Below are 27,111 nucleotides of genomic sequence, written 5' to 3'. Positions count from 1 at the left end.
TGAGGATAAGGCAATGGGAGATATTTTCACATTGTTTTCTAACAGCAATGCACATCTCAGGGAATTCCAGTGTTCTAGCAGACAGACTGGGCAGATCTATTCTGAAGCCTCACAAGTGGTCATTAAACTCAGTAGCAGTGGTGATTTTCAATCTCTGGGGACAGCCATGCTGTGATTGCTTTGCATCCTATCTCAGCAACAAATGCAGAACTTACTTCGTCCTGGTCCCTCCACAGGGACAGCCACTGAGGGACGCCCTTGTCCATCATTGGCCCCAGGGACTCCTGAATGCCTTTCCCTCCCTTCCACAAATGAACAAATTCTTACAGAAAGAAAGGATGTTCAAGGCCAGTAATCCTTATAGCCCCCTTTTGGCCTTGGCAAACATGGTTTCCCTTCCTATGGCCTCTACTAGTTCATCTTTCCTGGATGCTGGACCATTTTCCAGATCTTCTGTCTCATCCTTCTGGCTTGCCTCTTCCATAACAGAAGTCCATGAAACTAATCTCTAATCTTGAGAATTGCCAGAAATGTCAGGCTGTCCTCTGCAGTGGTTCACAATCTGACAGCTTCGCAAAAGTTTCTTCTCACAAAGTCTACCACAGTAAATGGAAAATATTTTCCATATGGGCTAGGTCTAGAAGTATAGACCCATTCTCAGCTGTGGTTCTCCCATCTTGCAATTCTTTTCAGAATAGTTTCACGACAGCTCTAGCTATTCCACCATCAAAGTACAGTTAGCACCCATCTCCAATTTCCATACAGGCATTGACAATCTCTCCATAGCCTGCCTTAAGATTTGGAAAGCCTTCCTAAAGGGTGCCTTCCTTCTCAGACCACTTATCTGAGATCTGATGCCTCCTTGGGATGTTACTATCATGCTATAAGCATTGACACAGCCATCCTTTGAACCAGCAGCAACAGCAGATATCAGGTTTCTCTCATGGAAAACTATTTTTCTAGTAGTGATTACATCAGCCAAAACAATTTCAGAATTACACGTGCTTTCTGCTAAACCTCCCTATCTGATCTTTCATAAGGATAAGGTTACCTTAAGAACTAATCCTTCCTTTTTACCTAAGGTGGCATCCTATTCTAACTTAAATCAATCTGTTCATCAACCAGTTTCCTTCCCAAAATGTTCTAATAAAGGGGAGTGCATCTCACATACTTTGGCTGTTCACTGGCAGTTATATTCTACTTGCACAGGAGAAGACCTTTCAGAGAATCTGATCAGTTGTGTCTTTCTCAAAGTAGAAACTGGGAAAAGCAGTTTCCAAAGTTACTTTATCCCATTAGCTCTCAAAATATATTTCATTTGTATACACAAAGAAAAGCTTACCACTATCATCCAAAACAAGTGTGCATTCAACCAGAGCAGTAGCTATATCGGCAGCATTTGCTAACAGACTTTCTATTGATGACATCATTGTAGCAGCTACTTGGTCAACATTACACACTTTTTTTCCCCATTACAAATTGGGTGAACAATCATGATCTCGTTCATCCTTTGGCTCCACTATTTTCCAGAATGTTCTTCCATGAATCCCCCCAGGCTTTAGTGCTTGAGAGTCTGTCCTGAGGTTGAATTGGCTGAAGATAGACAACATTGGATACAGAAGTTATGTACTTACCATAATGATAAATTCATGCTGTCTATTCTTTGTTCAGTTCAACATCCTTCCAACCAACCTCCTCCAAATGATCTCCTTATTCTGGAGGACCAGGTTAAGATTATAATTAGTTCTTTCAGGAATTTATCATACTGGGTTCATGACTTTGGATATGTTATCTACTCATATAGGTAGTTAGCTATTAGTCATGTCTTCATGTAGGCAATCCAAACCCAGTCTGAGGTGTTGAGGTGGAACAGAGGAGTATGGGTAGAGAAAGGAGTTGGACTTCAAGAGCAAAGTCTTCCTAGTCAGTGTCGAGGTCTGATCCTTCAGATCCAACAACCCACAGCTGAACCAGATGAAGAATAGACAACATGAATCTGTCATTACAGTAAGTACATAACTTTCATTTAGAACTGAGAAAATATCTTTTTTATCAAATTTTGATATTCCATGCATTACTAATGAACCAGAATTAGTCTGTTTTTATTATGTATTCATTTCTTATATCCCAAAATGGCCATCATGGGTCCTGCCACACTGATGTCATTTATTTTTATTTTTCAGTCTGTCTGGTCTCCTTGCAGAATAGGATTTTGGTCCCATAATATAACACTGCCTAGACATTACAAACATTTTTTTTTTTTACTTTCTTCTGTTTAGTTACAGTGACAGTGCTGTGCGTCACTGGCTTTTCAGGTGGTTAGTGAATGTTAAGTCGATGCCTCTGTTTAGCTAAGTTACTGCGATTTGTGCTTACCATAAGCATGAAAAAAAACTTTCTTGATCCATTTATAGTATGTCTTCAGTATAAAACATTTGAAGAAGCTGGGGGTTGTTTAGATTTCAGTGCTGTAATCCTTACAAAAGTCTAGGTTCTCTCTGCCCCAAACACTTGCATAGTGCAAAAGTTGTTAGCTTCTGGACATGGGCAGTAATTACTAAATACAATCCTGGATATTGACTAGAGTATTTATGATATTACATTGGAATGAAATGGCTAGGCTTGAAATGACCTCCGGGTCGGGTCGATAGCCTAGTAACTCCTATGATCTGTCACTCTAGGTAAGTAATGAACAATGACAACTACCTACAACTGCCCCTAGATTTTATCATCTGCTTAATTTTGTAGTTAGATAACGATGCAATAAAAAGTAAATAAATAACTGTGACGAAAAATGAAAGTATCCATTGGTATGCATATAATTCACCCCTTTCTTCTTATTAAAATTTCTACAACTACTTGTAAAATTAGTTTCACTATAGTTATTTACAGAATGTTAATTATCTCAGCAAATCAGTCTCAAAATGTAAAACTGGGAGAGGTGACCAGCCTAAAAACTGAAGAATCTGTACTGTCTAGTCCAGGTCATGCAAGCAGATCTAAATTTCTTTCTGAAACAACATGAGATCCGAAAAAGAAAAATGGGAGGGACATTTATGATGTATGTCAGTGAAATGTGTAAATAAAAAAAATGAAACTGTTGAATGGTTTCCCTAAACAATATCTCAATGACATTATAAGGAGAAAAATAACCGTAGGATAAAGTTAATAACACTGGATATTGGACTTTTCCTTTAAGAGCTTAGTTCTGTAGGTCTAATATGCACTTAAACACTACTGCATCAAAGCTCCACCTTTAAAGTGGAACTCCACCCAGATGTCAATGTTTTTCTTTCCAAAAAAGTGATTTTCCTTCCCTGTAATCCAACATTAAATACTTCACATGCAGAAAAAGCATAATTTAATAATTATTCTATTTCTTTTGTATTTGAACTTATTTTGTTTGCCTTTCTTCCCTGCATTTATCATGTCCTCTGTTACATCATAACGCCTACGAACAGACACAGTGGCAAAGTAATAAGGTCAGGTCACTTATTCCAACTACTAAGCCATTAAGAAAACAGTGGCTCTTAAACTGTGACATTTAAATGTTCCTTATCTGTCACAGACTGCCAGCATTACATCTCATAAAAATAGTGTAGCCTGGAGTCTGAACAAAAGCAAGGCTAGTTTTCAGATGCAAATGAACAAGAAAATACTTCATGCTTGTTTATCTATTTTATTAAAATTAGTTGTTTTTCCTTTTAATCAAACTTTGAGTACTACAAAGAAAGAAAATGTTTTCATCTTTTTTTCTGTCAGTATCCGAGTCTGCATTTTTTCTACACTGTATTTTTTTATAAAAGTGTGTGTCTCTTCTGGTGTTTTGTTGCAGCAGTTTTGCATTGCATATAGTGTTTTGTTGAGACATGTCAATGAGTTGGGGAAGGAAGACTAACATCAAAGACTGTAATTCTAAATCCTTATGAAAAGTGTGAATGCAACACAAATCATCTCAGCCCAGGTAACACCCGTTAATCACAGGAGTCAAATTTCTCACACTTGAACCCTGAACAATTAACTCAGCTACATTTTCAAGGCTGTTGTTCATACATTCCGTAAAATGCTACATCAGAGTTGGCATTTATGAAAATCAAAGGAAGCAAAGTAATTAAAAAAATGTGGATTGATGCTGACCGTCACAATTAGGTGGCCACACTACTGTTGTAAGCTGATGAGAGAGAAAAAAACACAGTAACTGATCCTCTTATCATAGGGATTTCTCTCTGCCCCTCTAAAATGATATCAGGAGTAGGTATTGACTTTAGAACAAAACTATGGTACCTCCAGCAGCCCCTTTTCAGGTCATAATTAAGTATAACAAATTTGAAAATATCAGTTCATTTAATATAAAGACATTAGTAATGAAGAAAAGTTCAAAATAGGTTAAATTTTTTTTCAGTTTTTGAGTGAGGCTCTCCTTTAAGCTTTATTACAAGCCAGCCTGATGCTTGGGTCAGTATGGAGTATAATTTTCTGTGCTGCAACTTCAACATCAGGGTAGCTACCTACGGTATATGTTTTCCTTGGGTATGGCACAGATTTTGTTGATGAGATGGTGCTCTAAGATCACAGTATTGGGGCAGTTTTCACATAGCAATGGCCGTTTACAGAGAGCAGCATGACGTGCCATATGGATCCTTAAAAAAATTAACAAAAAGAAGCAAGCAGATACAACACTGGTAGTGTTACATTTTCACAAGGTAGGTGTGATTTTGTCTGTGAAATCCACTTTATATAGTATTAATTAGTTTGTATTGCAAGCTTCTCCTAGCACAAGCTAAGCTTGTCTACTACAAAGAGGAGATTTATTACTTTAGATTGTTCTGTGGGTGGAGGTTTGTTTATTTGCAAGCACTTCACCCTAGAAAAGTAGAATAAAAGAAGATTTAATAATTTCTATGCTTACCATGCATCATGATACTGAGTATCAAATTAGCAGCACTCCACTTCTAAAACTATACTGTTTGGTAACTGATCAGATCAATTTTTCAATAACCAGTGTCGTTTCATCTTGCGAAAAGCACTACACTGTGACCTTAGAAATCAGTCTAATATATTATTTTAGCAATCTAATCCATTCCTTTAATAATTGACCATATTTATTTCCTCTGGAGTCTGCAATAGCAGTTGCTTAGTGGGAGGTAAGCATTACCCGCACCTGCTATTTGTTCATAATTAGCAGTACATAAACATTACCAATAAGTATTTGTCTACAATTAATGGTAAATAAACAACTAAATTAGTCTTGCTGTCCTAATTACTGTGCAAGTGTAAAACAAACTTTGCTACAAGCCCAATCTGACTTCAATGAATAGTAGGTAAAACAAGCTCAGAATATTTACCATATGCAGTAAGAAATGCCTTTCTTAATAAGACAGCTAACTGAGCCAGTTACACACTAGAGCAGTATAAACATATTCACAAAAGCTCACTCCAAGGAGAGAAATATTGAGTATGAGTTGTCTAACTAACTAACTAACTCTCTATCTCCATGCTTACTCAGATTGCATTTTTGTTGAGATTGAACCTGGCTACCAACAGGAATAAGAAGACATGCAAGCAAAACTGGAGAAGTTAAGGGTAAATGGACAGGACTACTTCTGAGAAGGAGACTCAGCATGCAATGAGCATCTGAACTAAGTGGCATTTTTGTGGTTCCTATGTCCTTACCTTGGTATTTTTAGGCCATCTTTTTCCCTGATATCTCTCATAGAGGAAATACTGGAAACTACTCTGTTTTCTGGAACTCTGCACTGACTGTCTGTATTTCATATGATCTTGGATACAGGCTTCCATTATGGATTTAAATTTACTTCTTTACCTGTGGTAATTGTGTATGCATTGTGTTTTTGTTGCTAGCTGAAGAAGCACTGACAATTGCTGGAGCCTTTGCAGGATAACAGTGGTTCTGAGCATTTTTGTTGAAATTGAACCTGGCTACCAACAGGAATAAGAAGACATGCAAGCAAAACTGGAGAAGTTAAGGGTAAATGGACAGGACTACTTCTGAGAAGGAGACCCTCATCATGCAATGAGCATTTGAACTAAGTGGCATTTTTTGTGGTTCCTATGTCCTTACCTTGGTTTCACCTTTAGGCCATCTTTTTCCCTGATATCTCTCATAGAGGAAATACTGGAAACTACTCTGTTTTCTGGAACTCTGCACTGACTGTCTGCATTTCATATGATCTTGGATACAGGCTTCCATTATGGATTTAAATTTACTTCTTTACCTGTGGTAATTGTGTATGCATTATGTTTTTGTTGCTAGCTGAAGAAGCACTGACAATTGCTGGAGCCTTTGCAGGATAACAGTGGTTCTGAGCTGTATTGCTTTAGGTTACAATAGTTGGCACAATAAAGAAATGGAAAATAACTAAAATCGTGTTTACTGTGCTGTGGGTATCAAAGGCTTCATAAACCATAGAAAAATATGTATTTTTTTAAATTGAAATCTAAGGTCAGAATTTTGGTCTCACGATCTGTGGCTTAGTGGTTAAGGTATTCGCCTCCCATACACAAGTTACAAGTTCGATCCTGACCTCCGACCAATGCCTGTTGGAGTTTGCATGTTCTCCTTGTGTCTCCATGGGGTTTCTCCCATGTCTGAAAAACATGCTGAGTGTTTCCATCTCAAACTCACCAATGAATGGAGCTGTGGGCAGCAGCACAGACTCTACATGGTGCCCTATAGGGGGAAGAGTTCTACAGACCAACCGCTTTGGGCATCTACTGTGGTGCACTGTATCCTCAAGATAGGACAACATGGATCACAGAGAGCGTGCCATGGCAGGGTTAGCCACTTGACTGTGTAAAATAAAATACAGTTGGTCTACTAAAAATGAACAAGCACAAGAATATCGGCATCACAGCCCTTTATATCTCTCCTGGTAATAACATCTCTACCCTCGAAGATATCCTCTTATGGGCCTTATCTGAAATTAATTATGAAGCTTACATTCTAGGGAACGTAAATCTCAACTGGAACAAGTTTAATAGTCCCTCTTCCTCCTTATCTATTAACCTGTATAACTTCACTCAAGTAATCCTGTCCACCACCCGACCCAACAAAACAAATCCACCAGGATCCATTATAGAATGGATCCTATTCACCGATCCAAATAAAATAACTTACTCTGGCACCATTCCTGACACCATTAGCGACCACCTCCCTGCCTTCATACATCGTTCAACTAGCTCTACCCCTCTCATCAGCATCAATACATCCTCACCCGCAACATTAGCAACTTCAACCCCTCAACTTTCTCAAATATCCTCAAACAAATGAATTGGCAAATCCTAAACACCCTTCGTCTTGATAAAGCTATAGACCACTTCAACTCTATCTTCCTCAACACTCTAAACTCCCTAGCCCCACTAAGGAACAGAAGGATAAAAACAAATACCACTCTATGGCTCTCCAAAGAAACCAAATTATGCTTTAAAGGTACAAATCCTGGAAGCTTTACCATAACAACAAACTACCCAAAACCCTGATCGAATACAAACAACTCCATAACCTCGCAAAACAACGTATCACTAAGGACAAAAAATCCTACTACATTAAGCTCCAGTCCAACAATAACAATAACCTCAAACAGTTCTGGAAATTCATAAACTCCCTTCTCAACCCCGGCTCCAAGAATAACCCCTGTCCTGACCCAGGTATATCTGACCTTGAATTAGGCTCCAAATTTAATTCACTTTTTTATTGAAACTATCTCTAACCTGACCAAGACCTTCCCTAACAATAATCCACCTGACCACCATTCCTCATCGCCTAACCAATAACCAATCTCATAAAAAGACTCCTATCCAAACTTAAACCTTGCTCCAATGCTCCTGATAATATTCCCTCCTCCTTCCTAAAATGTGCAGCCGATGGTATCGCACTCCCAGTCAGCATCCTAATCAACAGATCTATAAAGGAATCATATGTACCCAAACTATGGTGTTCAGCCTACATTCTTCCTCTCCACAAAGATGGCAAAATACTGACATCTCAAACTTCCGGCCCATTGCTCTGCTCTCTCCAATCTCCAGAATCTTAGAAAATGTATCCACCTCCATCCTATGCCTTTCCTAACCCAAAACCAACTCCTTACATCTACCCAGCATGGCTTCCACCCAGGCCACAGCACCATAACCGCTCTACTCTCCTTCATAGAAACTGTTGACCAAGCCCAAGATTCAGGACATTTAGTTTCCACTGTTCTTCTCGACCTTTCTAAAGCTTTCGACACTGTCTCCCATAAACACCTTATCTATCATCTCTCAAACCTAAACCTTGCACCAAACACTGTATCCTGGTTCTCTAGCTACCTATCAGATAGATCTCAGGCAGTCAAATGGAAGACCACCACCTCCTCCTTTCTTCCTACCCCAACTGGTGTCTCTCAAGGGTCCATCCTCGGACCTATGCTTTTTAACATCTTTATTTAATAACCTTCACTCTGCTATTCCTGATGCCAAAATTATTCATTACGCAGATGATTGTACGTTAGTCTGCTCTGCCTCAAACCTCCCTGAACTACTGACTAAAACCCAAACTGTTTTTTCTATGACTGAAAACTGGATGCAACAAAACTACCTGTCTCTAAATGCAAATAAATCTAAAATTATACTATTCTCTCCCTCCAAGACATACTCTTATGACAAAAAACTATTCAAAGTCCTTAGCCATACCAACCCATTGAAGTGGTTCTCTTTGCAAAACATCTTGGCATTACTAATGATGAGCACCTCAAGTTCAATATCTATATCCAACAAAATATAAAGAAAACCCACCAAAAGCTAGGTATGCTTTATAGAAACAATCTCTTTCTCTCAAACTCTACTAGGCTTACTTTAGCAACTACTTACCTCCTCCCATCCCTGTTATATGGAGCCCCTCTTCTAACTAGCCTGACCGCTACCAACACCACTAAATTGGAAAACTGCTATAACAAGATCTCCAAATTTGCTTCCAGATCCAAAAATTCCACCCATCACTGCCATACCCTTAATTCTCTAAACTGGCTAGAACTCCTTAATTACCTAGACTACCTCCAACTTACCACAGCACACAGACTTGTATTTCACCCATATAAATGTCCATCTCTAACTAACATCCTCTCCCCCCTACACCCCCAACAGACCACTCAGATCTGAACATCAAAACGTAATTACTATCTACAAACCAAAACGACCTGCTGGCCAACTTCTCCTCTCTTTCTCGCTAGGCAAGAAATGGAATTCTCTCCTATCCACTCCACTTTCAGGACAATAACTAACTCAGAAAAACTTTAAAACCCAGCTTTTCACTTACTTCTACTCCAAATGGAGATGCACCTGCTTTTACCCTGTCTAACAAATGGCCTAAGGAAGTGTTGCTCCTAGGTTCCTAATCTCTCTAACACCCCAACAACTGTCTCCCTGAGCTGATTCAAGCTCTCTGCAATTGCTTCTCAAGACACCATATCTACTTTGTAATAGCTTCTCATGTCAAATGAATGCATGTAAAGTGTTTCCTTACTCTAATCGATTGTTATGTATAATGTTTCTACACTTCAATTGTAATGAAGAAAAATTCTCAAATGAATCTCCACAGTACAACCATCCAGATACATCAAAATGATCTTTGTCAACCAAGCCTGATACAGAATGTACATACTTGTAAACTGTACTTTATTATGTAACTTACTTATTTTTGTATCTTTCCTGTTTATGTTATTTTGGAACTTTTCTCCCCAGGCCTCCACTGAAAATGGGCTCTCTTGGGCCCAGTGGACTTCCCCGGTCACCAAACTGAAATAAATAAATAAATGTGGCTTTAGGTGATTCGGTCATGTTGACTGTCACCAAAAATGGGCATGGGTAGTTACCAGTGATAAGTGGGTTGAGGACACTGCCTACTCTGACCCACGCCAGGGCCCCTTGCTAATGGTGGGGAAGGGGTATATGTGCCCTTATTGGCCAGTGTATGCCCGCCATAAAGTCCAGCAGCCCATGGTCAATAAGCAACTGGCTGACCGGTGTCTAGTTGCCCAGCCTGGGTTACCTGGGATAGCTATATTGAGTGAAAGCTACCAGTCAACCTGCCAAACATGAACTGAGAATTGCTATGCTTAATGTAGGTTCACTGACAGGACGCAGCTTGGAAGTGGATGACATGATGATACGGATGAGGCTGGACATCCTATGTATCCAAGAGATGAGATGGAAGGACAGTGCAGTAAAGTCACATGGCTTGGGATCCAGAGTCTGCTACTCAGGTGGAGGGCAGGCTAGAAATGGTGTATAAATTGTGGTGAGAGCTAGGCTTCAGAAGGCAGTAAGGGATATCATCAGAATTAATGACAGACTCATGGCAGTCAGACACCAATGTAATGATAGGGCAGTATTCATAATCTCAGCCTATGCCCCACAGCAGGGTTGTGATAGTGAGGAAAAGACTGCATTCAGACAGCAGTTGCAGGGCCTACTAGATAAAGCAGGACAACATGAATTGGTGTTGATAATGGGTGATTTGAATGCACATACCGGGACAGACAAAATAGGATATGAGGACTGCCTGGGTCCACATGGGTGGGGCAACAGGAATAAAGAAGGAGAAGCCATTCTAGACTTCTGTCTGGCAAATGGTTTGTTAGTAGCCAACACATGGTTCAGAAAGAGAGACGGTCACAAGATCACATAAAAGAGTAGTCAACATGCAACTCATGTAGACTTCCTCCTAGTAAGGCACTGGGGTAGAATCCATGATTGCAAAGTCATCCCCAGTGAAACAGTCAGCACACAGCATAAACCACTAGTTGCCACAATCAGCTGCAAACAGTGGTTAGAGAAGGCTCTAAGGTCAACAGAGACCAGACTGAAGACCTGGAAGTTGACTGGAGAGAAAGTACAACAGTTCAAAGAATTACTCAGAGCTCTAGCACCCCAAGAAGAAGAGGATATAGGTGGAGTTGACGAAGAATGGCAACATCTAAAAACAGCATGTGTCAGGACTACAGAAAATATATGTGACCGAGCCAGGTATGAAAATAAGGCACATAAGGAAAACTGGTGGTGGAATGCATAAGTCCAGGAAGTCATCAAAGGAAAGAAGGAGTGCAGGAAGAAGTGGGATATAGAAAAGACTGACCAGTCTAGGAAGGACTACTGATTGGATAGCAAAGAAGCTAAGAAAGAAGTTGCAGTAGCAAAGCATAGGGCATCGGAGACACTGTACCAACATCTGGAAAGTGACTCAGTAAGGGGCACAAAGAAACTATATCAGCTTGCAAGGCAAAGATAGAAAGATAAAGAAGATAGGCACCCTTTATAAAGGATGCCAGCAACAACCTGCTCACCAGTCCAGAGGACATCAAAGGCAGATGGAAGGAATATTTCCAGCAGCTTCTGAATGAAGAAAACCCTACTGAAGCTGTACTGCCCCAGAAACAGCCTACGATGAGATGAGAAGAAGAGGAGCCCACCCTAGAAGAAGTAAGAACAGCACTAAGGAAGATGAAGTCAGGGAAAGCAGCAGGCTCAGATGAGGTCACAGCAGATATGACAAAGATGCTGGGTGAAATAGGGGAGAAATGGCTCCTGAGGGTAATAATAGCAGTGTGGAGAGAAAGGAGTATCCCAGATGACTGGAGAATAAGCATACTCATGCCAGTGTACAAGAACAAAGGAGTCATCAACAACTGTGGGCAGTACAGAGGCATCAAACTCCTATCACATTGTATGAAAGTTCTGGAGAGGGTAATTGATAAACTTATATGCAGAGTAGTGGAATGTAAGATGGGAGAGGGGCAGTTTGGATTCAGATCAGGATGCAGCACAATTGACCCAGTGTTTGCATTGAGACAGATACTTGAAAAGAAGCTAGAGATGAGGATAGAGTCCAATTGGGCATTCCTAGACTTGGAGAAAGCATATCACAAGGTCCCAAGAAAGCTGATTTGGGCAGTACTGCGGTGATTTGAAGTCCCAGAAACACTGGTAGAATTAGTGCAGGCTATGTACAAGGACCCAATGGCTCAAGTATGAACAGTGATTGACCTGACAGAGGGGGTTCCCAGTGGGAGTGGGTGTACATCAGGGTTCAGCTCTCAGCCCACTGCTGTTCATACTGGTGATGGACTACATTAGCAAAAGGGTTGGAGTGGACAGATCAACAAAGCTGTTTTATGCAGACGATGTGGCAATACAAGCAGACTCTGAACTAGAACTTCAGCAAAGGACAGGAGAATGGAATGCAAATCTGAAGGCACATGGGTTGAAACCAAGCACAGATAAGACAGTGGTAATGGCAGCAAATTGGGGAAATCAGAAGAAGTTGAGAATAGCGATAGAAGGGAATATAGTAGAACAGGTAAAAAGCTTCAAGTATTTGGGAGGGATAGTTGAGGAGAAGGGTAGTCTGAATGATGAGGTCAAAGCTAGAATCAGAGGGGCTGCAGCCAACTGGTACAGAGTATCAGGTGTAGTCTATCACAGAAGAATGCCAAAGAAGCTAAAAAGTAAGGTGTACAAGACAGTGGTGCAACCTGTACTACTGTATGGTACAGAAATCAGGGCATTAAAGGCAGAACAGCTGAAGAGGCTAGAGGTGATGGAAATGAAGTGCCAGAAAAAGGTGGTAGGATGCACGCTGTGGGACAGACGAAGAAATGAGGATATAAGAGTAGAAGCCAAAGTAACTCCAATTGCAGAAAATATCAAAGAGAACAGGTTACGTTGGTTTGGGCAAGTGTAGAAAAGCAGAAGACAATCTGGTGAGGAAGATTTGAGACAGACAGGAAGAAGGTAAGAGGAAGCGAGGACATCCAGCCAAGAGGTGGATGGATTGTGTGAAAGAAGATCAGCGACAGTCAGGCATGAATGTTTAAAAAGGCAGGAGTGTGGCACTGAATTGAAAGAGTTGACGACAGTTAACACAATACCTCTACCCCATGTAGAAAAATGGGAAAAAGGGGGCTGATGATGATGATCTGTGGCATGTTATCTCTACCTCATCTCTTACCACTTCATCAGAAGCATAAGCATTTTTTCTGCAAGAATACTAATAAAGGGGTATGATGGCATTTTCTTTAATAGTTTTTGTACTGTTTCACTGAAATATTAGTACAAGTTTCGCAAAGTAAATTTGTTTATATTGTAAATAAAACTGTTAATATATATATATTTATATTTTTTGTACTTTCCACAGGTATTGAAATAATGTGCATCTACAAGTATGGCTCTGCGGTGAGTGCTGATGTAATTCACCCATTGAAACAAAATATTTTTTTGAATGTATCCACATTCTTTCTATCTTAGTACAGGTTGTTGGCATAAGTGTAGGCTATTGGTTGAATACCACTGGTATATGTTTGTGTGCTAAGTGACTTTAACTAAGAAACTGCAGCCACAACTCCACCACTCAGAACTGTAAAAACATGAACAGTAGCCACCGGCTTCACAATGCAGCATGTATCCTGAATAAAGTTACAAATGCCAGACTCAACAAAACGAACTGGTGTAAAGCCCAAATACAGACTCAGTTAAAGTTCATAGCACCAAAATTTATTCCACACAAACAAGAACAGCAACCTGGGATTGAGCGCGCTTTCTTCTGTTATTAGACTTCATCAGAATCCAACTAGATAGCTGTCACTTGCCATAAATACTAAATTCACACCCAAATTATTCAATTAATACAATTAAACAATCAGATTTTCAAATATTAAAATGTTAATACATTACTATGCTCAAAAAACTCCTATATTAATAAAATATATTAAAACATTTTTAATATATAAAAATCTTTAAAAAAAACAAAAGGCTCTTAGACATCTTGCAACTACACTAGTAACTTTTTAGGAATATTTAAAAATTGTTTACAAAATTGTTTACAAAATATTTACAAAATATTAATACTAAACAAACAATGATGTGTGCAGGCAAATAAATACTCTATATTACCACTCTGTACTGTCATATCTCATAGTTAATGATGCATACAAATGATACAATGAATGGATACTATAATACTATATCTTGTAAGTATCATCTAATCAACTGTAAATAAATATACATCAATATTTAATTGTGTAATTGTAACAATATACTGGATAATGTACTAAAATATGCTAAGAGTAAGTATGATATATAATACATATTAGGTAGTATAAAGTCAATAATCATTATTGTTGTAGCAACGTCAATAAACACACGATATATTTACTTATTGGGTATACCATAATAATAAAATTCAATAAGCATGATGTTACATAATGTGTATATATATATATATATATATATATATATATATATATATATATATATATATATAAATACATCAATAAAAAAAAAAAACAGTTAAAACCAATTTTTGTGTGCGGTATTGTGTGTTATTGTACCATTTTGGGGTCAGTTTGGGGTCATTGGACAATAATTTTAGGGCCGGTTTAATGGAAAGGTGGTCATTCAGTCCACATAACACACAATACCACACACAAAAATTGGTTTTAACTGTTTTTTTTTTTTTTTTTTTTTTATTGATGTATTTATATATATATATATATATATATATATATATATATATATATATATATATATATATATATATATATATATATACATTATGTAACATCATGCTTATTGAATTTTATTATTATGGTATACCCAATAAGTAAATATATCGTGTGTTTATTGACGTTGCTACAACAATAATGATTATTGACTTTATACTACCTAATATGTATTATATATCATACTTACTCTTAGCATATTTTAGTACATTATCCAGTATATTGTTACAATTACACAATTAAATATTGATGTATATTTATTTACAGTTGATTAGATGATACTTACAAGATATAGTATTATAGTATCCATTCATTGTATCATTTGTATGCATCATTAACTATGAGATATGACAGTACAGAGTGGTAATATAGAGTATTTATTTGCCTGCACACATCATTGTTTGTTTAGTATTAATATTTTGTAAATATTTTGTAAACAATTTTGTAAACAATTTTTAAATATTCCTAAAAAGTTACTAGTGTAGTTGCAAGATGTCTAAGAGCCTTTTGTTTTTTTTAAATATTTTTATATATTAAAAATGTTTTAATATATTTTATTAATATAGGAGTTTTTTGAGCATAGTAATGTATTAACATTTTAATATTTGAAAATCTGATTGTTTAATTGTATTAATTGAATAATTTGGGTGTGAATTTAGTATTTAATGGCAAGTGACAGCTATCTAGTTGGATTCTGATGAAGTCTGATAACAGAAGAAAGCGCGCTCAATCCCAGGTTGCTGTTCTTGTTTGTGTGGAATAAATTTTGGTGCTATGAACTTTAACTGAGTCTGTATTTGGGTTTTACACCAGTTCGTTTTGTTGAGTCTGGCATTTGTAACTTTATTCAGGATACACCCTGCATTGTGAAGCCGGTGGCTACTGTTCGTGCTAAGTGACTTTACCATGTCTCTCCCTTTTTTACTGTCTCTAAATCTTTTGGGTTTCTAATACCATGACGGGAATGGACCCCATTCCTATGTCAAAGTATGATTAAAGTTCATGAAATTAGTATTGTTTCACTCTTTGATGTCAGCCAAAAGTGCTCTTCACAGCAACCGCAGTGTGCCCAGTAATGTCTCCTCCTGCAATTCGTATGGAGCTACATGTATTGGTAGCATATCTAAATATGATTGTAGACTCTTTTTTTATTATAAGACCCGTTGCTCCTACTGCTGTTGGAACTGTCTGGGTATCTTTCTTCCACATTGCTCTCGTTTCTGCTTGCAAATCCTGATATTTTATGACTGTGTCTCTCTGTACGCAGGACACTGTAGTCACTGGGTCTGGCGATTTCAATGATCAATGCTAATTATGTCTTCTTTTCTTGGACCACTACATCCAGTTTTCTAGCATCAATCTTTTGAATAGTTGGCAACGGATGATCCCATGTCTCTTTTATGAGCAGGCCTGGTATATAGCCAAGCCAACTCTTTTGGATTACTGTAGTCACCTATCTCCAGAAGAATGTAGATATATGTAACAACGAATACAGAGTGAGGCACTTCTGCTTTCTATTATTCAGTATGCTGCCACAAATCCCTCAAACAACTATCACTGTTGTGTGGCGAGAGTATATCCCCTTGACCAATCCTTCCTTCCATACTGAATCCATTCTTTTTGATGCTTATTGAAGTTTCATATGTATGGATAATCTTACCTTGCTAATCATTGACTACTACTGTGTAAACCACCAGAGGATGTGTTGTGCTGTAGCAGTGGCATGAGATAGGCATTTCTTTTATGCTGAATGGAAGGGGCATCCAGTGACCTAAGAACCTTTCACTGGTTAACATCAGCTTCCATGGTTATTTATTCTTTGACTCATATATGTACATATATGTGTGTGTGTGCGTGCATGTAGTTTGACTGTATGCTTTTTGCATCCACTCCTACTAGCTATCAAGCTTCCACCTGTCAGTCTTCAACTCATTCATTCTTGTCTATTTTGTGTCCCCAGCATTGAGCTGAGAGACAACTGGAGTGGTTCATCATCCAGGCAGCTATGAAGGTAGTCTTTGCCATAGCCGGTATCCTCGCAATGAGGGTGTTTGTACTGAGACCTTAGCCCAGCCCCTCATGGCTGAAATAAATGCCTACATCACTGCATGGCCTCCTGTACTATATGCTACCACCCACACTTGGGATAGCTAAGTCCGCATTCCTAATACTTTCCATTTTCAGTGCCGTGTAAGTCTATCCTTGCTTCATGGTGAATAGCCAACTGAAGTAACTGCCTTTCCCCAAAACATGTGAGTTGGCTTCAGCTGCTCTCTCCCATTTGCAGCCGTCAAGCCACTATTCAAACCCTGGCTGTCTGGATTTTAGTCAGGAGTTTATATTTCTGTGCCACACAACTGGCCTTTTACTTAGAAATCTGATTTTTTTTTTATAAATTCATAATGTTTCTCTAGTTCTTCTGATAACACTGCATACTACTGTTTATTTTTTAGCTTGGTCATAAAACTGCTGAGGTTATATGGGCTTCGCAGCCCTCAAATTACCTTAAGGATATTAATGTGCCTCCCAGTGACTATCTTGAGTTGCCCAGCCTTGTGCTACATTTTAGAACAGAACATCTCAAGTTTGGTAATGCTAATACCAGATAGGTGTACAATATAGGATCATATGGCCCACCTATATGACAATTTCCTGCACAGAGTGACAGAAGACCCTCTTCTTTTATTACAGAATTCTTTGATAATTACCTTTATCTGTTAAATTCAGTTTGATAGTAATATAGAAGAGAAGATGGAGAAGCAGTTATATAGGACATCAAATTATTTTTCAGAAGCTGAGATAACATAAATAGTGCAGTGTTAATTCTGAGCTCTGGAGTCCACTCTCATTTGATTGGCCATTCTGTTTGTAAAATATGAATAAAATGTGCTCCGGCTAACAGTAGTTGTGAAGTAGAGATGTGTGTGTAAGAAAAGGCTAGTTAAAGGCAAAGTGGAAATATACAACACAACAGCATTTTAAAATGTGCAAAGAATGCATGCTACACAAATAATGTACTTTACTTTATACTTCTTTCAGTCCATGTCCTTTGAATCACATAGCCTTTCAGTTCCTGCTGTTAGATGGTTGGGGCTACTTCCTTCAGATATTGGAAGGTACTTTTCTATAACAAGAATTTTTGAATATTTTCTAAAAGTTGCAATTATTTGTTTCATGTAGTAAATTTGATCTGAATGTTTGTTTCTTTATAACTGTTACTTCAGATTAAATATTACCGAGGATGTTTTAATCCCCTTGTCAAAACATGATCAAAGCAAGCTTGCTTCTCTACAGCAGAGACCCTACATTGCTTGCCAGCCACTTTGGAAGAAAGAAGTGAGTATGCTGCAATTTTTGAGTTATTATTACACCACAGTGTGTTTCGTATAGATTAAGTAAATTGCTAAAAGACGTGATAGTGTTAAGCTAAGGTAAGCAGTTAAGGAGACAGATAGCTTTGCTTTCATGTTTTTTTTTTTTGTTTTGTTTTTTTACTTAGAAGCATTTGAAATGAAACTATATTCAGGAAGTATCTATTTGAGTCAGATAAAGAATAAATAAATAATGACAGATGAAAATTATTTATAAGAGAACTGGATCGTTTTTAACAAGGTTTTATCACTCTCTGATTTTGGGACTTCTCCTAGACTCCATCAAAAGAGAGAAAGTCAGCAGTTTATATAACTGGAGAGCCATAAATGCTGAAGATGCCTACCCTATAGAAAAATCAAAGAGGTACCTTGATTAAGTTTTAACAATAGATGTTCATCATATTGATCATTGCTGCAGTACGCCAAGGGTATAACAGCCTGCCAGCTTCCAAAGATTCAGGGCACTTCCCACATGCCCAAACTGTCAAACAGCTCAAGCTGAGCTGACTAAAAGACAAATTTGGGTACCAAGCCCTGCAGAGTTTTGCTGACACTGAACATTATGCTCTTCTGAGGCTTTCAAAGATCAGCGGTCAGATTGTCATGTTCCTTTGCTGGGCAGATAAGTTCCATTTGGGGAAAAAAAATCCATTTAATAATTTTGGTTATTATTTGTACTTTCCTGTTCAGAAAAGTTATTTTAAAGCTAGGAGTTTGTATTTTAACAGACTGTCATGAGATTGTACTATACTTTAGAAGGAGCTCTCTTTTTTCTTGTCAGTTTCAAAATTGTTTAAAGTAATTGAAAAACATTTTTTTCTGTGGAAAAATTGTGTTTATTTTAAGGCACAGCATTTTAAAGTGCTTTTTACTGTGTTTGTTTTGGGGGGAAAAAAGAGACTTGTAAAGATTTTTATTTTTACCGGCATTTGCTACTTGATCTCCCTGAGAAAGGGACACCATTTTTGGTTTGACCATGGAACAAACTGTTGGTCCCACAGTCAGTCCTTATTCTAACTACAAAAGGAAAACATTAAGCAAACAGTCTTTGCCACCACAGCACACTTACAATTTGTCTCAGCCACAGGTGGGTTACTCTGCTGTGGTCATTTGTTGTACCTCAGATCACTCATCTTTTACCCCAAATCCCTCTAGTATAGCACCTACAGCCACAATGGAGTGTGGGTTAGTCACGTCCTCTGCAGCTGCTGGGGTCCCCTCAGTGGCAAGTGAGAGCCACTCTTGTTAGTCCTGGAAGAGGGAAAAGAAAAGGCTTCCCTGTTTTGTCAGAATGTTGTACCCATCCCTAGGGAAGCTGCTGCTTTTACTAATAACACTGTTATCCCCTGTTTTGCAGTCAAAATAAGCATAAAGCTAAGCATTTAGCTCCTGTACCTCAAATTTCCTTATACAAAAGTTGTTTACTGGGTCTGGCTTAGGGTTTATCTCAGGCTATTGATGCTTCTTGTAAGGTAGTTTCTGGTAAAATAGTTTCATAGTTTCATAGTATAGTACTAGGCTATCTGCCCTGGGGCATTTGTAAGCCTAACCATAGTGATGTGGCTTTTGCCACCCCATCAAATGGTACAAAAATATACAAAATAAATCTAGAATACTGTGCCTCTGTCTAGTAGTGACACAGTGAAGGTCCCCTTATATAATAGAATTAGTTTACTGTGCCCCTGTCTAGCAGTGACACAGATGTGACCCCTGGGGTAAACTTACGATCTCCCATCCACTCATCAAGATTTCTCTTGAAGAGAGTCAGTGAGGGGCTCTGCCTAATACGAACTGGGATCCTGTTCCAAAGCATGGGAAGCCTCTGGGTTATGAATCTATCCCTCCAGCATGTCCTATTCATACTTGTGCCAAGGTTTAAGTCTTTAGCTCTCGTGGTCCTGATGGATTTGGATTTTTGAGGTGGAGCATGTCCATCAGATCCTGATTGGACATGGCCTTGTACGTCAGGCAGAGATCACCTCTGAGCAGGCGGTATGCTACTGAATAGAGCTGAAGTTTCTTTAGTCTGGCAGAATAAGACATATGTTGGAGACCCTTGATCCTTTTGGTGAGGTACTTTTGTGGTCTCTCCAGCTGTTGCAAGTGCCGGGTGAGGTACATACCAAATGGGGCATTGTACTCAATCATGGGTCTGATGAGGGAGGAATATAGGGGTACAATGACATCCTTGGATCTGGATGTGAAACTCTTCATGATGAGGTGTGCAAGGTAAAATGTTTTTCTAACCACTTTGGCAATGTGGGTGTCAAATGAGAGGTCGCTGTCTACTTGGGTCCCTAGGTCTCTGATTACTTTTTCCATACTCAGTGGGTTGCTGTCTATGTGATAATTTGTGGGTACTTTGTTTTTTCCAAAAGGGATGACTATACATTTTTTGGCATTTAGTTTAAGGCCGTGACTACGGCACCAGTTGTCCGTTTCAGTGAGGCCTTTTTGTAGGATGTGTGTATCTGCTGGTGTATCGACTATGGCGCCTAGTTTGCAGTCATCTGCAAACTTTGTCAACCACAGCCCTCCCATGTTTGCTTTAACATCTGAGAAATAAATGCCGAACAAGAGGGGTCCCAGGACAGATCCCTGTGGGACACCACTTGTGACTGGCTTTGAGTCTGACATTGCTCCAGCGATTTTAACTTTATGGGTTCTGTCCTTTAGCCAGTTTGCAACCCATCTAGTGACATAAGGGTTTACTTTTAAGCTGTTTAGCTTATCTATGATGCCTGAGTGGGGTATTGTGTCGAAGGCCTTAGCCAAGTCCAGGTATGCTGTATGGACTGCTTTGCCCTCATCAATGGCTCTAGTGACTGCTTCGAAAAAGTCAACCAGGTTTAAAAGGCAGGATCTGCCCTTTACAAAGCCGAACTGGGTGGGGTCAAGCATCTGTAGGTCCCCTATGTCTCAGTTTATGAGTTCCATAATGATTCTTTCCATAGCTTTGCAGACCAGGCTAGTCAAACTAATGGGGCGGTAGTTTCCAGGGTCTATAGAGGCACCCCCCTTGTGGAGTGGGACCACTGTTGCTGTACGCCAGTGTTCAGGTACATATCCAGAAGTAAGGCTAAGGTTAAATAGCATTTTTATGTGTGGGTTTAGCTCCTCTTGGAGTTCACGTAACACGCACCCCGGGATACCGTCAGGTCCCATTGATGCTGTGTTTTTTGCTTTGTTTAGGGCGGTTCTCACTTGGACATCTGAGATGACAGGGAGATTACATTCAGCTGGGATAAGTATTTCTTCTTTTGGGGGTGAAGGAGGCGAGAAATTTGCACTGAACCTGTCAGCCAGAATGTTAGCAATATCTGTGAGTTCAGTGTATTTTTTGTTGTTGTGAACCAACTCTGAGCATATCTGAGGGTTTCCGCCCAGGTTTCTAACATAGCTGAAGAAGGCTTTGTGGTTATCTTTAGTGTCCTTAGAGATTTTTCTCTCAAAGTTTGCCTTGGATGTTTTTATGAGAGAACGTAGTTTTCTGCTAATGTTGATCAGAGATGTCTTCCCTTCATGGGATTTCGCTCTGACGTGCAGTAGCTTCCTTCTTTTGTTATACAATTTGTTTATGGCTGAGGTCCACCAGACAGGATGCTTACATTTGGTGGAGAGGGACTTGGATTTGTTTGGGATTGCATGATCCATGCATTCTTGGAGATGTCCATAGAAAGCATTTGTGAAGGATTCGGCATTGTGGGATGTGGTATCCACTGGCACAGTGGGCTTAAAGGATACCATCTCAGTCTTAAGAAGAGTGAAGTCTGCTTTTGAGAAGTTTTTCACTGTGGTCTTTTGTGCTGGGGGTGGAGGTGGGATATGTATATCCAGGGTGATTAGTTTGTGGTCAGATCTCACTAGTGAGGGGTATACTTCCGGTGTGGAGCATTTTGTCCCCATGTTTGTGATGATCAGGTCTAGTATATTATCTCCCCTAGTGGGAGAGGTGACTAGTTGTTCCAGTGCATTTGAATTTATGAATTCCAGGAACCTTTGGGCTAGGGTGTTAGGGCTAGAATAATGTAGCTAATCTATGTTTGGGTAGTTGAAGTCTCCCAGTATGATGGTATTTTGTGATACATTCATATCCTCCAATGTCTTCAGGAAGGCTGAGTGGGGTTCTTGAGATTGGGAGGGTGGTCTGTAACATGCTACCAGTTGTATAGCAGTTTTGCCTATGGGTAGTTGCACCTGTATGGTCTCTGATGCTTCATGTGTTGCTACTAACCTGGAGGTGTGGGTGTCCTTTATGAATATGGACACTCCCCCTCCCTTTGTGGTTCGGCCCGGGTTTTGGGGCCGAAAAGCATGATACGAGGTATAGCCTGGTAGCGCTGGGGTGCTCTCAGGAGCCTTGAACCAGGTTTCAGTTACTGCACAGACGTCGATGTTCTCCATGCTGAGAAGTGCATCAAGTGCCTGCATCTTGAGATTTAGACTTCTGGCGTTGAGCAGCATTACCCTTAGTTTTTTCCATTTTTGTTTTCTAAGGAGGTGGGTTTGTCTTTTGAGCCTTGCCTAAAAAGGCACTATTGGGGTGGCAAGAGCCTTAGCCAATATCCGGAAGCCCAGTGGTGACAGGTGTAAGCCATCCCTTGCGAAGCAGCGTGGCTTGTCCAACATATCATCCCAGGCAGACAGACATTGGATCCCCTTAGAATGACACCAGTACTTGAGTCAATTGTTAAAGCTGATCATCTTGTCTTTGTATTGTGGTATCATTCTTGGTGAGGGCAAGATGCTGCTCAGGGTCAGGGTCATACCAGCCTGGGCTACATAATCGGAGAGCTCCTCTATGTCTCTTTTCATGTAGTCCAGGGAGGTATGTCTCGGGTCATTCACACCGGCATGCACAATGACGGAGTCATATTTGTACTTGCTTTGGAGTGACCTGAGTGCGTGTGTTATGTGGCAGATCCTAGCTCCCGATAGAAAGCTCACAGTCACCTTCGCCTTGTTCAGCCTGGTCAGTGGGACATCAGTGTGTCTGACTATGGAGTCACCTATTACTAGTGTATCAGGCAAGGTGTTTGGCCTTAAGGGCTGCGATTGGTCGACACGCTGATTTATTGAAGTATGTGTTGCATGTGTTTTGTTTTGAGGTGGTGGATTTTTGGAATAAGAAAAGATGCTTCCTTTCCTGAAGAGATTGAAGATTCTGAATATGGATAGGAGAATAAAGGGACAGAAGAAGGGTTTTGTCCTCAGATTTGTGGTTCAAACTCATAGGAGAGCTCAGTTTCTGATTGTCCTTGTGGACGTTTCTCTTTCTTTGAGACTATTTCCAGAATGTGCTAGTGTTTTCAGTGGGAAAACACTGAGGTTTCTTATTCCCCCAGAAAATACTATGAGCTGTTACAAAAGGAATTTCCTGAACCTGCATCCATTCCTTCAGTTTTGTCTACCTTGGAGGAAGTGTGTGTTATTGCCTGCAATGTCTTGACAGTCAACTAGCTGCTACTAAAAAGGCAGATAGGATGTATAAAGTTCCTCAGTCGTTTTAAGTCAAACCTGATCCAGCAGCTATAGCTTTAGTTAATCCTTCTGCTGCTAAACACTTAATTTCAATCCTATTATTTCTGATAAGGATGGGAAGATTATTAATAAGTGTGTGGATAAAAGTCTATGCTTCTACAACTTTTATTTTCATTTTCAGAATTTTGAATTGTCAGGTTCATATGTTAAGGTTTGTCCTGACTGTGAAAGTATGAGGAATGTTTTGTATGCATTTTCTACTTGTGAGGAATATCTGCGTTAAATAATTTAATTTCTTCTATTATTCAATTTTCTACTCATTGTATACAATGTGCGCATATGTGTGTGACGCTGTTGATACTTTTTCAAGGGCTATGGCCATTGGTACTGTTTTGAGGAGGTCTGCATGGCTGCTTTGTCAGAATGTCCATAATAATGTTAAAAAATGAGATTCTAAATTCTCCTTTAGACAGAGATTTAGTTTTTGGCCTCTCTGCTTGCAGAGGTGATCAAAATGTGTGATGAAAGGGGTAACTTAATAAGATTTTTCAGCCTCCCTTTTCCAAATCTTCTGAGAGATTCCTTAACTCCTCATCCCACTTTGGCAAGAAACAAATAAACAGTCACACAAAATGTAAGTATTTAATAGATGTTAAGAAGAAATGGCAAGAGGGTCCTAAGAAGAATTTCTGCAAATTCCCAAAATCAAGAACAGTCCAATAAGTTTGAATGGCTATTCAAAAATCCTTGTTCCCCTCCCACCCTAGCCTCTTTTTCTCTTCCAGAAATTCTGAGTCTCCATTTTCCTCTTTGGCACCAGATAGTTTTAGACAAACGGATTCTGAAAAATCATTCATTAAGGTTACAGATGGCAGTGGGGTGAAATTACTCCATTCCAGGGGTCAAGCTTTATCCTCTAGATCAGACTGTTTTGTTTCCACTGGTTATTCATCACATGCTATTCCAAGGAGTGATAGAACCAGTTCCTCTTTCCCAAGCTGTGGTTCTTTCTTCTTTTGGAAATGACCAAGGGCAATCACCACAAACTTCCTCACAGACCAAATCTACTCACCCAAGAAGAGGGGGGTTTGATACACCTGACACCAATCAACTTCAATTGGCTGCCTGGATGATAGGGTCTAAATTCCCTTTAGGCACCTCTTTACCGAGGATGTGCAGCAGGTACTAATGGAGGCAAGAAAACCTACTGCTAGAAAATCATATATTAGCAAATGGAAAAGGTTTTCTAGTTGGTGCCAAAAATGTAACCAGCACCTATTCAGGGCTAGTTGTCTCTGGTTTTACAATATTTGTGTGAGATACTAACCTATGACCTTTCTTTCTCCTCTACCAAGGTTCATTTATTGACCATTTCAGCTTGTCTGCCCATGGATCCTCTTCTTTTAATGCAGTCTCATGTCAAAATGTTTTTGAAAGGGGTTTTTGCATAAGAAAATGGAAGGGGTTTTGCCTTCAAGAAAACCAGCGTCCCTTGCTTGAGATCTTAATTTTGTGTTAGAGAAGCTAACACTTGCTCGATTTGAACCAGCTAAGCTGGTGGGCTTGAGGTTCTTAACATGCAAATCAGTTTCAATAATTGCTCTGCCTTCTGAAAGGAGAATATCTGATTTACAAGCTGTTGTGGTGAATAAACCCTACCTCATTTTCCACAGAGACAGGGTTTCTTTGAGAACTAATCTTTCTTTTATGCCTAAAGTGGTATCCAAGAGTTTGCTTTAAGCCAAACTATCCATATCCCCATTTTCTTTTCTTTCCTGAACCCAAAAATGAGGGAGAAAGGATACTCCATACTTTGGATGTCCACAGACAGCTCAGCTCTTAACATAACTAAATCTTTCAGATATTTGGATCAATTGTTCATTTCGTCTGAAGGTAAGAAGAAGAGACAACCTGCATCAAAGCAGGTTATTTCAAAACCTTTTGTTATACTCAACACAACAAAATTATTCCAAGCAGGGTCAAGGCTTCTTCTGTGTTTTTTGGAAAGGGCTGAATTGTAGACGTATTTTTGAAGCAGCAATGTGGTTCTCTGTACATACTTTTATGAAATACTATAAGCTTGATTCCTTCTCTAGGTCTGGATCAGGCTTTGCAAGGACCATTCTCCAGTGGCTCCTGGACTCTTGACCTTTCACTTTCTAAATAGAGTAAGCTAGGGTAAACTACCAATATAGCTAAAGCTACTGCAAGAGTAATCAATATGATGAAAATAGTACAGTTGTGTAAGTGAACTTACCATAACAGTAGATGTTTGAATGATCACTGCTGCAGTAGCCCCTCCCTCCCTTGATTTTTGTTATGTTGTTTATACCAGGATGTGGTTATTTATTTTTTGTTCTTTCTAGTATTGCCTTTTGGGGATTCAGCCTCCCTCTGTCTATTGGCAGGAAAGCTCTGAAGGGCTTGGTGCCCAAACTTGCCTTTTAGTTAGCTCAGCTCAAGCTGCCTGACAGCTTGGGCACATGGAAGCTGGCCAGCTGTTATATCCTTGGAAGGATATAACTCATACAGTTAAGACTACTGCAGCAGTGACTATTTGAACATCTACTGTTATGGTAAGTTTACTTACACAGCTGTACTTTCTGGAGGTGAAAGAGTTTGTTCTGCACATTTCTGTTGTTGAAAGGTGAGAAATTCCTCCAGTTAATAGGGGTATACCTTCTAACTTTATTTTAATGTCATCCAAAAGGCTGTGGGTCCCATGTTAGTACTGTTTATCAGTTGAGCACAGAATTCAGATTTGAACATGCAGCACATATTTCTGTATCTGCAAAGGTTTTAAACAGAAAGAAAAGGAGAGAGAGGAGTCCTTTTTCCATGGAGGAGGATGAGTGATCTTTATCTCGCAGTGTCTCTTCTTAGTATATAATTGCTGATCATGAGGATTGCTGTTTGCAGTCTTCCAGGCCCCCTGTTAAGTTTTCATTTTAGGAGTATAAGCCATAAGTTAAGGGAGGAGTATTACTGGACATTTTTAAAAGAGGAAACTTTCATTAATTCTGATTATTCCAAATCTCTTGGGAGAGTCCAGCCTTCTGGCTTACCTTATGCTGCTCTTAGAGAGGATAACACACAAGGATCAGATCTTCTCCTAGAGTCCTCAGAAATCTGGTTATTGTGTTGCCAGACCTCCTGCTAGAAATCTTTAACAGATCTTTGGCAAGTGCAGAGGAGCCAGAAGACTGAAAGACAGAACATTTTGTACCCTTGTACATGGTGGAGAACATGCAGAAAATGTCTCTGAAAATTCATACATGTCAGCTTAACAACAATGGCAGGAAAAAGATTTAGCAAGAGTCTGAGAGAAAGGCTGACAGTATTTCTAAACAGCAACAACAAAAATCATTTAGGGCAGCAATCAACATGAGTCTGTGGCTAGAAGGAGCTGTTAGTCAAACCTCTTCCAACTGTATGAATAAGGTGTAGGTGAATGTGACAGAAGAGTAACAGTTGACATTGCCTGTCTGGATTTCAGCAAGACATTTGATATGGTGCTTTAGAAGGCTGGCAGGAGAACTGGAGGGATTTTTTGAGAGAACCAAAACTGAGGGCTTGGATAGCTGAGTGGTAGGAAAAAGAAGGCTGTGTTGAGAGAGACAATGCCAAGAAATAGGAAAAGTGACTACTAGGGGGTCTGTCCTAGGTCCAGTACTTTTCAGTATGCTTGACTCAGGCATATTCTGAGAGTG

The 27,111-nt window shown here is 39.4% G+C and overlaps 1 protein-coding gene across 1 annotated transcript in view; it reads left to right on the top strand.

Annotated features, from left to right (window-relative positions):
* SPO11 (SPO11 initiator of meiotic double stranded breaks) overlaps positions 1-27,111 on the top strand; it is a 1,671,983-nt gene that overhangs the window by 1,541,739 nt on the left and 103,133 nt on the right. The window contains exons 12-14 of the mRNA XM_044090058.1: positions 13,187-13,224; positions 17,589-17,665; positions 17,774-17,885. Coding sequence (XP_043945993.1) covers positions 13,187-13,224; positions 17,589-17,665; positions 17,774-17,885 — 227 coding nt within the window. The remainder of the gene's footprint in view (positions 1-13,186; positions 13,225-17,588; positions 17,666-17,773; positions 17,886-27,111) is intronic.

Source organism: Protopterus annectens, chromosome 12.part0, assembly GCF_019279795.1.
Source record: "Protopterus annectens isolate FY-2018-M chromosome 12.part0, PAN1.0, whole genome shotgun sequence".
Taxonomy (NCBI): domain Eukaryota; kingdom Metazoa; phylum Chordata; order Ceratodontiformes; family Protopteridae; genus Protopterus; species Protopterus annectens.
This window is presented reverse-complemented; position numbering and strand designations above follow the sequence as displayed.